Genomic DNA, 10,550 nt, shown 5'->3' on the forward strand with positions numbered 1-10,550 from the left:
GCTGAGAAGGCTGAAGAAGGAAGTAGAAGCACAGCTGCCAGAGAAGGTAAAGTTAGGGAGGGGGATTCTGCCCTACTCCATTTACCAATTGATCCACACACACTTGTCCTGCTTCCTGGATGCTTAAGTCAGGCACAAGACACTGGGCTCAGGTCAGGGGTGATGGGATGTTTCACCAGCCAGTGCTGGGTAGAAGATCTGAGTAACCAGGGCTGGGAGGCACAAATGCAGCCATCAGACCAGGCTGCTCCTTCCCTTCTTTCCTCTTGCTAATTTTGCTTAGGCCCCTAGGCACATGTTATATACATTACACACTTCAATAGTGAATTGCGCAATAAATTTAGCCTAGCCACACAGGCAAAGTAATTATCACATCATAAAAACATCCACACAGCTATTAAAAAGCCAACTAGCTACAAAGTCAATGCTTGAAAATGTGTAACAACTGTCCAGCTTTAATTTGAATGTGTAGCAGGGCCCAGAGTTTTCTAATGGGCTCAGAGGGGCCCATTAGGGCAGAAACAGGAGCTGAAAAGCCACTGGCCAGGGTGTTACTGAAGCACTTTCAGCTTCTGCAGGGGAAGATTTTCAGGCTTTAAAATTAGTGCATCTGTGCCATGCTTAAATAGTGTTCAATGACCTACCCATTTACAGTGTTTTAGACTACATCATTATTGCCAGAGTTTTTAGAAAGTTGTGACACAGGGAATCTGGAAGGCCCCATGACTTGACCTGTTTAAAACACAATCTGAGGCATCCCTAGAAAATGTACTTCAGGCAGCTGTTTTGCTCCTGGACCTCAAAAGCAGCTGTGCTTGTGATCCAGATGGTCTCTTCCTGCATATAGTTATCGTGTGAGGTTGCCTGCTGCTTCTCTCAGCAGGTGGGAGCTGATTCTGTGCTACCCCACTGGAGGCTTCTGCTGAGTAGTTTTCTTTCCATTCCATTGTTGGGAAGTAGTTTCTACCTCCCCTGCAGAAGCTGAAAGTGCTTCAGTAACACCCTGGCCAGTGACTTTTCAGCTTCTGTCTCTGCCCTAATGGGCCCCTCTGAGCCCATTAGAAAACTCTGGGCCCTGCTACACATTCAAATTAAAGCTGGACAGTTGTTACACATTTTCAAGCATTGACTTTGTAGCTGGTTGGCTTTTTAATAGCTGTGTGGATGTTTTTATGATGTGATAATTACTTTGCCTGTGTGGCTAGGCTAAATTTATTGCGCAATTCACTATTGAAGTGTGTAATGTATATAACATGTGCCTAGGGGCCTAAGCAAAATTAGCAAGAGGAAAGAAGGGAAGGAGCAGCCTGGTCTGATGGCTGCATTTGTGCCTCCCAGCCCTGGTTAAACAGCATCTTGGGGTACTCTGTCCAATATGGGAAGCAAGCCCCAAGTGAGCACACTGCCAAAGAGGGAGGGGCCAAGAGGCAGCAGTGGGCGACACTCAGAGAAGTGCAGGACAGAGCTGCAGGCTGTCGCTGGGTGTGAAAGGAACCTCTCCTCGGTCTTCACAGGTGGAGTACGTGATCAAGTGCGACATGTCGGCGCTGCAGCGGGTCCTGTATAGACACATGCAGGCCAAAGGAGTGCTGCTCACAGATGGGTCGGAGAAGGATAAAAAGGTTTGGCAACCAGGCTTTTTGCTTTACCTACAACCCAGCTGGGATCCCTTAACCCACTGGATTCCTCCCTTCCACTCCCCATTCTGTTCCACCAGTCACGTTGCTGTTACTTCCATCAATACCTTTAGGAAAACATTTTCAAGAAGCAAAGTGTCCAACTCCCCCTGGCTTTCTTGAAGCATAGTGGGCTTCAATACACTTTAAGCTTTGGACAAGCCTCAGTTCAGTGCTGATTCCCTGGATGTTTAACACCCCAGCAGGGAATAGACACAGGAGCTGCGGTAGCTGTTTTTCTGAGTGGAGCCCCAGTAATGGACTAGAGTGGCCACCTTAAGTGGGCTCTGTTACCTTTGTAAAAGAGTAGTAAAAGCACTGGAACAGGTTACCTAGAGAGGTGGTGGAGTCTCCATCTTTGGAGGTTTTTAAATCCCAGCTTGACAGAGCCCTGGCTGAGATGATCTAGTTGAAGCTGGTCCTGCTTTGAGCAGGGGGTTCAACTAGATGACTTCCTGAGGTCCTTTCCAACCTTAATTTTCTATGATTCTATCATCCTGCCTGATGGGTGACACAGATGAAAGACGCGTTGTCCAGGTAGAAAGTCCTGCTGTGGGCAGCCGTCTTTGCAGTGAGATGGGGAAATCAGATTTGCCTAGACTAGAGTCCTAGAATCATAGGAAATTAGGGTTGGAAAGTTGGGAGGGATCTTAGAAGGTCATTGAGTCGAACCCCCTGCTACAGAAGCATCCCCAGTTAGATCATCCCAGCCAAGGCTTTGTCTACCTGGGACTTAAAAACCTCCAAGGATGGAGAGTCCACCACCTTTCTGGGTAGCCTGTTCCAGTGCTTTCGCTACTTTTTTCATGAGAAAAAGGTTTTCCTAATGTATAACCTAAACTTCCCTTGCTGCAACTTGAGACCAAGGTGTGGAGGCTGGTTGCAGGTCCTCTCTAAGGCTGCAGCTCTGGTGCTTGATAAGTGTGGCTTTCACATATGAGTTTACAGTACATACCATAGCAGCCATTCCAGAACAGTGTGTTTTAAACACAGAGGTGTCTCCAAAAGGAAATACAGTCAACACAGAGGTATATCCAAAAGGAAATACAGTCAACAAAGCCATTCAGCCTCTGATCAACCCCAGGCTGCTTCTTAAATGTATCTGTCCGCTTTCACCTACGTTTGTTTTTAGTATTTGCAAGGTCCATAAGGTGCCGAGACAAAGGGGAGCTAGGTCCAAGCTGATCTTTCATAGAGAAATGAGGCTGGAAGGGACCTCCAGAGGTCACATCTAGTCCAACCCCTGCCTGAGTCAGGATCATCCCTATCCAAATCATCGTATACAATCCATAATCTAATCGCTTTGTAAAACTACTGTCCACGCTGACACAGTACAAGATATAACGTTTCACAGCTGTAGCTTCCATTTGATCACACTGTTCACTTTATTCCCACAGGGCAAAGGCGGTACAAAAACACTGATGAACACAATCATGCAGCTGAGGAAGATCTGCAACCATCCATACATGTTTCAGCACATAGAGGTAAAGTGTGGCAAGGGGGCATTTGTTGTGCTGGTGACCAGAGGGTCTGTACAAGCTTGTCACATCCCCCAGTAAATTTACCATCTGGTTTAAGATGGGGTGCCAGTGAGACAAAGACAGTGGCATTAGGCAATCATAGCTGTGCAGACCAATTGCGTTTTCAACGCCACATGGACACAGGTTGGAAAGGTCCCATGTAGGGCTATGTGGAGTTTCCCCCCTTACTCATTTGGAAATCTTCCCCCCTGACATCCAGAAATCTTCTGGGATCTGTTCCAACATGGCAGTGATCAGTGAAGTCCCCTTACCCACAAACATTCCACTGGGGAACAAACATTCCAGTTTGCTCCAGTGTCTTCTCATCTTGTGATACAAGGCTTTTTGCAATCTTGATATTCCTAGGAGTCCTTTCCCACTATTTACATCACAGTTGGGTGTCTCATGCAGAACATTTTTGCTGTTGCTAATTACTCTACTGGACCTGAGGGTCAGTTTTCTATCAGGCCAATTCTGGGAGTGTGTTGGATATACATTATAATCTGCCTGGCAACTGACTCCCCAGCCCCTGGCTTGTTTACTTTTCATTCCATCCAGGAAGAGCACACACCAACTGCTGAAACTTCCTTAGCCTGACGAAGAGTTTTTGAACCCGAAAGCTTGCTTAATAACTATTCTCCAACTATTTGGGTTGGTCTTATAAAAGATATCAAATTCACCCAAGGAACCTTGTCTGCCTATGTCCTTAGACCAACACGGCTACAACCTAAACCCCTACAACCTAAACCCTTGGATATACTGGACACCTGTGTTTGATTGGAAGAGTTCAGTGCAATCAGTGTGATGGTGCTTCTGTTTTTTTGATTGCAGGAATCCTTCTCGGAGCATTTAGGCTTTACTGGAGGTATAGTGCAGGGGTAAGTGACTACTTCAGAGTTTTCCAGGGGTGGTCCTTGTAGCTCATTAAGTATGGCCTGTTTTATTGGGGAAGACTGAAATGAATTGGGTCAGTGCCACTGCAGTGAGCACTGGCAGATCTCATGTCATGCTAGGGTCATGCTGAGTTGTTTGGCTCATTCCCACCTGTTCCTATTCCTCCCTCTTCTGTGACCCAGACTAGATCTGTACCGAGCCTCTGGCAAATTTGAGCTCCTAGATCGAATTCTTCCCAAACTACGAGCCACCAACCACAAGGTGCTGCTGTTTTGTCAAATGACGTCCCTCATGACCATCATGGAAGATTACTTCGCTTACCGTGGCTTCAAATACCTCAGGTTGGATGGTGAGTTTCTGTCCTCTTTGCTTTTGAAGGTTCTGGAAGATTTAAAGCCCACATTTGTAAAGTGAGCAGTCAATGGAGGAGAGCAGAAAGGTTGATTTGATGCACCTGCATACTATTAACTCACAGTTGAAATATGCACAGTTGTCCAAGCAACCATTTTCCAAACAATGTTCTGAGTGAAACTAAAACCACTAACGTATGAGATGATAAAAATCACTGATATGTTTTTTAAAAAGCACTTTTATTAGTATATGCTTTAAAAAAAAAAATCAACTGCTGCACAATTTGAAATGAGGCTGCGAACATCCAGACTCAAATTCAGCATTATTTATTTGAATGAAAAAGAATATCAGCAGTTCCCTGCTAAAGTCTCATAGAAAGGCAAGTCACCAAACTTGGGAAAGTCACCAGTTAAGCTTTCGGAACCAGAAATTGCCACAGCCATTTATTGATAGGTGCAGGTGCTTCTGCAGGTACACAGAGAGAATGTCCTTTCTTTTGGTTTATTCAGTTCAGCAACTTGTTTGCTCCAAGCTCAGGCTTGAGGAGAAGTTAGAAGCTTGTTTTCCCCTTCCAGTCTAGGGATTGAAGCCAGACATGAGGATCCAGGTAATGGGTTCTTGGCAGGAAACTGCTAGTTTTAAAATCTTCGGCGGGGAAAGCAATAAGCCCAATGCCTGGTCTGATCCAGTCTTTGGGAGTTACAGGGGGAGTTTGCTGTGCTGGTTTGAGGCAACTGCCTGGCAAGAGTCACCCCCAGGTCAGTCTGTTAGCACCAAACCCCTTGTGTTGGCTGTCTAAATTGCAACCACTTTGAACAAAATGATACATACCACTGCCAGTGCCTCGTACGGAGGCGTGAATCTTGCTGGAAGTGCCTTGCTCTGCAGTAGCTGGTACCACATAGAAGAGAGAACTGGGAGTCATTGTGGACAGTTCTTTAAAAATATCAGCTCAGTGCTCAGCTTACATCAAAAGGCAAGCAAAATGTTAGGGATTATTAAGAAGGGAATTGTGAACAAAACTGAAAGTATCATGGTGCCCCTTGATAAATTTATGGTACATCCACATCTTGAAGACTGTGCCCAGTTCTGGTCCCCACACCTCAGAGAGGATATAGAAGAACTAGAGAAAGTCCAGAGAAGGGCAGCAAGGACGATCAGTGGTATGGAGGGGTTTCCCTCTGAGGAACGACTAACAAGGCAAGGCCTATTCAGTTTGGAAAAGAGATGCTTGAGGGGAGACATGAGAATTGTTTACAAAATACTTAATGGAACAGAGAAAGTTGGTAGGGATTTACTATTGACTGTCTTTTACCAGACAAGAACTGTGGGGGGGGTCACACAATGAAATTAGTAGGTAGTAAGTTTAAAATGAACACAAGGCAGTTCTTTCTCACCCAGCGTGTAATTAAAGTGTGGAACTTGTTGCCACCAGATGTAGTGAAAGCTGAGAGTTTAGCCAGATTCACAAAGGGATTGGATGCATTCTTGGAGGAAGGGGCATCAGTAGCTACTGAGGGAGTGAAAGGCACAGCCTCTGAATTGGAACTTCCTAAACCCTAAATGTTGGAGGCTGCAAGTGGGAGAGGAACAGGGGGAGAAACCCTGTTCAGACCCAGTTCACTCTCCCTTTCAGCATCTGCTCTGCTGCTGTGCTGCAGAAGACTGGGCAACATGAACTTAAGGTTTGACCCAGAAAATGGCTGTTCTTATGTTCTTGTGATATGTCTCAGCATTGGCTCACCTGCCAGCCCTGTCTAGAGGCAGGGTGGTTTGCACTCTCTGGACTGGGAGAGGAACTGCCCGTCACCATGCTGGTATCCTTCCTCACTCACCTGCAGTCCCTCTCTCTGTGCCCACAGGAACCACTAAAGCGGAAGACAGGGGCATGCTGCTGAAGACCTTCAACGAGCCAGGCTCAGAGTATTTCATTTTCCTTCTGAGCACCCGGGCAGGCGGGCTGGGCCTGAATCTCCAGTCTGCTGATACTGTGATTATTTTTGATAGTGACTGGAACCCACACCAGGTAACACACAGGGCAGGCTACTGGGGATGCTGGGACATGGGGAGGGCGGATGCTGGCCCTCTGCTCCTCATGAAAGTATTTATGTACCTCTCATGGGCCTGATGAACCATGTGCCCACCACACTCCCCACTTAGCTTACTTATGTGGGCACCATGCCCAGCTGCATGATGGTGTGTGCTCACTGCTTCCCTGCCACACGTTCACAGCAGCCGTTTAGTCCTTAACTCGTGTTCCTTGCTGCGGCCTCTTCTCTGAGAGAAGAGTCTGCTCTGTAACCTAGTACCGGGATCCAGGTGCTCCCTGTCAGCTGACTCTGACAGATGGGGCAGGCTGGCATACTCACGAGAGCCTCTTGTGGCTTCTGTATAATGATCATGGCTAACAAGGCTCATTAGCATAGTTATTAATTATCTCTGTTAGCTGCTGAGGTTAGAGATCTCATCCTCTCCTGACACCACAAGCTGCACAAAGGCATTGAAATTTGCTGACATTCCTCTTACGCTGTATGTGGACATTCAGAAGCACTAGTAAGAAGCCTGAACTCACCTCTAACAGTGGCCAGCCTGAAAGGAGTGTATCTCCAGAAATATATTGGGCCAGTATGCTGGCATCTGCACTGGCTCCCAGCAGCTTTCTAGGCATGATTCAAGGTGCTGGTTTTGACCTATAAGGCCCTATAAGGACTGAGCTCTCTATGCCTATGACGTGCCTTCTCCTTTATGCCACCTTGATCTCTCGTCAGCTGAGAGCAACCTCCTACAAGCATCATAGAATCATAGAGACACTGGGCTGGAAGGGACCTCCAGAGATCATCTAGTCCAACCTTCTGCCTGAGGCAGCCATCTATACACCAAGCTCGTTTGGCAAAAGCACGTGGGAGGTCGTTCTCTGCAGTCAGTCCTCTGCTGTGGAACTCCTTCCCCCTGTGGCCATCCAAGGCCCCGAGCCTAGACGTCTACTGGAAGACTTTATTTGGACAGGCACTTAGTAAGCCAGCTGAAATTAGGATCTTCTTTGGGGAATTCTTGTTGTAGACCTATATATTTTACCTAATAGTTCATCTACCTTTTATATTTTGACTTCTCTTGCAAACTGTCCTGAGCTTTTGGGGGGAGAAAGGATGGCACGTAACTTGAATAAATAAGAGCCAAAATAATATATCCTCTGTACCATGAAAGGGAAATATGCACATGCAGCCATAGCATGGGCTGCAGCCATAGCATGGGCTGCAGTCTTCAGGGGCTGTCTGACCTTGATCACTGCCCCCCTAGTACAGCCCTCTAGTTGGGATTCAGTCCCTATCCTCCAAGGACTCAGTAGCCTGGTATATGTAATCTCCAAGCACTGAGCAGTCAGTGAACCAACGTCCGTGTGTTCATGAAGTTCCCCTGTGGCTATAGCATGATCCTGGGGAGTCATGGAGTTCCTGGCAGCAGATTGGGTGCTCCTGTCCCATGGTTTTCTCAGAGGGTTCCACATTGGTTCTGTGCCAACCCTGCGCTTCCTGCCCCAGGACCTCCAGGCTCAGGACCGCGCCCACCGCATCGGGCAGCAGAACGAAGTGCGTGTGCTCCGCCTCTGCACCGTCAACAGCGTGGAGGAGAAGATCCTAGCAGCAGCCAAGTACAAGCTGAATGTCGACCAGAAAGTCATCCAGGCCGGCATGTTTGACCAGAAATCCTCCAGCCACGAGCGCCGGGCTTTCCTGCAGGCCATCCTGGAGCATGAGGAGCAGGATGAGGTAAGGGGCAGCATCCCAGGGCCTCCTTCCCAGCTACTGCAAAGCATGACTCGCGGCCTCGTGCAACTGGAATTTGTCGCTCCGTTGCTCTTTCCTGGCGCTCCGCGGGCGCGGGAGCTGGCAGGAAACCGCATGAAACCGTGTTTCTATTTTGAAGTGAATATTAGTGTCGGTGAAAAGTGCCGGATTGACAGCCCTGGAGACTGAAGTCCTCTATTTATCCACAGAACAGATACAGCGCGGGCAGCGGCAGTGGCAGTGCAAGCTTCCCTCACACTGCCTCCACCCTGTGCCTGAACGCTGAGTTGGAGGAACCACCTGTAAAGGTGAGAGGGGTTGTTCAGTCTCCACGCCCATTCAATCCTCGGCCTCGCTCCGGAGACCACCAGCCACGCTGCCAGCTCCGCTGGTGGTCTGTTTTTTTTTTGGCAATGCGGACAGTGTCCGCTAGAAACTGGACTGAGACCACCACAACTCATCTCACACGGGCAACCGCACAGGCGTCGGCCGCTCACCGGGTGCGGTGTTCAGCTCCGAGCGTACAAACCGCCCACGCATCTCCCCTCGCCACTAAATTGGGGGCTTTCGAATCTTGCAGGAAGAAGATGAGGTTCCTGATGATGAAACGGTCAACCAGATGATTGCCCGCCACGAAGAGGAGTTCGACCTTTTCATGGTGAGCGGCATGGGGGGGGGCATATCACAACCTCTGCTGGGTGACACGTGGAATGGGGCTTCTGAGGGGCCAGCTCAATGTGCTGGAGCTAAAGTGGGCTTGATTCAAGTACTGTCACAAAGAAGCAACATGGCCTGGTGCTTTGACTAGAGCAATGATTCTTAACCAAAGTGCTAGGGCAGCTTGGGTTCCTTTGAGATCCTTCCATTAGAGGCTGCAAGTGAGAGAGGAATGGCTGGTGGGGGAGAAACTTATGTCAGACCCAAGTTACTCTCCCTCTTAGCGTCTGCTTTCTGCCACTGTGCAACACAGGAGACCGAGCTAAGAGGACCTAGAGTCTGACCCAATAAATGGCAATTATATTCTTGTGCTGGGCAGTGTTAGCAGTGTTAGATGTGCAAACATGATGTGCAAGGTGAAATGCAGGCATCTCAAATAGGAATCCACAGGATTAAAAACATTCTGACCTGTTCTGGTCCTTTTGAACTCTTTGCAACAGAAGAGCTGCTCAATTATCTTTCTGCACTCAAAAACTGAGTGAAAACTAAGAGTTGGCTTTTTTTTGTGCAAGCTCCTTTAGTCTAATAAAATTGAGAACCATTGAAGTACAGGCTCATGAGTGTGGGCTCCTGGCTTCTAGCCTGGGAAGGGAATTGGGTCCATTGGTTTGAACTGGGAACAGGCAGCTGGGACTCTTAGGTTCTGTTTCCAGTTCTGGTGAGGGAGTAGGGACCAGTGGTTAGGGAAAGGAGAGGAGTCAGTGCTCAGCATTGTTCCAGACTCCAGGATGAGGTTGGGGTCAGGAATTCGGAGCAGGCTCCACCCTCCCTGTGCCTGTGCCCTGAGCCAGCTCTTTCTGTCCTTGTTACTCAAGCTCTCAGGAGCTATGTCCACAGAGCAGGACTCCATGCTGCGTGCTGGGCTCCAGGCTGTTCTGTTCCCTCATTTTCAAGGCTTCTTTTAGCAGAAAGCCTTGGCAGTAGCAACCACTAAGCAGTTTCAGGGCTGCTGATCCTACACGGATGCTCCTTAAATACATTGTAGCCTTTACTTAGCAAACGATGTTTGCAGTAAGTTCAGTTAAATGCAAACGCCAGGTGAGCATGCAGCCTGTTTACAGTCCCAAGACCATGCTCCAAAGCAGAACGCACTGTAAAATGGATCCGCTCATTGTTTCACAAGAGATCCTCCTGGAACGATATGCCCTCAGCAATGCCCGGGCACCAGCGCCTCTCCAGGTCTGGCTTTATCTCTCTGCATTTCTAGTGCACCCACCTTAAGATGCCAGACTGTCTTGAAGAGATGAACATGTAGGTAGGGCCTTGTCACATGCTCAAATTAAAGCTGGATAAAAAACAATTATAAAAATGTTACCCATTTTCAAGAACTAACTCTGTAGCTGGTTGGCTCTTTTTATAGCTGGATGGACATTTTTATGGCATGATGATTACTTTGCACATGTGGCTGGAAATTTATTGCACGATTCACCAGTAAATTGCGTGATAATTACTTTGCACATGTGGCCAGTCAAAATGTATTGCGCTATTCACCAGTGAATTGTGTAATGTATGTAACGTGGCAGAAGCCATAGATAGAAGAGAGATGGGTTTGAGAACATGGAGATCCAATAGGAACACTCTGGACAATTCTTTGTAGGATGCATTCC

At 47.8% G+C, this 10,550-nt stretch overlaps 1 protein-coding gene across 11 annotated transcripts in view; it reads left to right on the forward strand.

Moving 5' to 3' along the window:
* SMARCA4 (SWI/SNF related, matrix associated, actin dependent regulator of chromatin, subfamily a, member 4) overlaps window positions 1-10,550 on the forward strand; it is a 52,203-nt gene that overhangs the window by 33,687 nt on the left and 7,966 nt on the right. For 7 of the 11 annotated variants that reach the window (XR_003093987.1, XM_025203849.1, XM_025203853.1 and 4 more), the window contains 9 exons: window positions 1-46; window positions 1,515-1,622; window positions 3,074-3,160; window positions 4,028-4,074; window positions 4,273-4,439; window positions 6,304-6,467; window positions 7,981-8,208; window positions 8,436-8,534; window positions 8,807-8,884. The exon at window positions 1-46 is cut by the window's left edge and continues 77 nt beyond it. Coding sequence is in view for 10 of the 11 variants with exons in the window: in XM_025203849.1 (XP_025059634.1) it covers window positions 1-46; window positions 1,515-1,622; window positions 3,074-3,160; window positions 4,028-4,074; window positions 4,273-4,439; window positions 6,304-6,467; window positions 7,981-8,208; window positions 8,436-8,534; window positions 8,807-8,884 (1,024 nt within the window). In the remaining variant the exon portion in view is untranslated. The remainder of the gene's footprint in view (window positions 47-1,514; window positions 1,623-3,073; window positions 3,161-4,027; window positions 4,075-4,272; window positions 4,440-6,303; window positions 6,468-7,980; window positions 8,209-8,435; window positions 8,535-8,806; window positions 8,885-10,550) is intronic. The other 4 variants (XM_006023386.3, XM_025203851.1, XM_006023388.3 and 1 more) reach the window with 1 other exon arrangement.

Source organism: Alligator sinensis, unplaced genomic scaffold (genome assembly GCF_000455745.1).
Source record: "Alligator sinensis unplaced genomic scaffold, ASM45574v1 scaffold707_1, whole genome shotgun sequence".
In the NCBI taxonomy this organism is placed as follows: domain Eukaryota; kingdom Metazoa; phylum Chordata; order Crocodylia; family Alligatoridae; genus Alligator; species Alligator sinensis.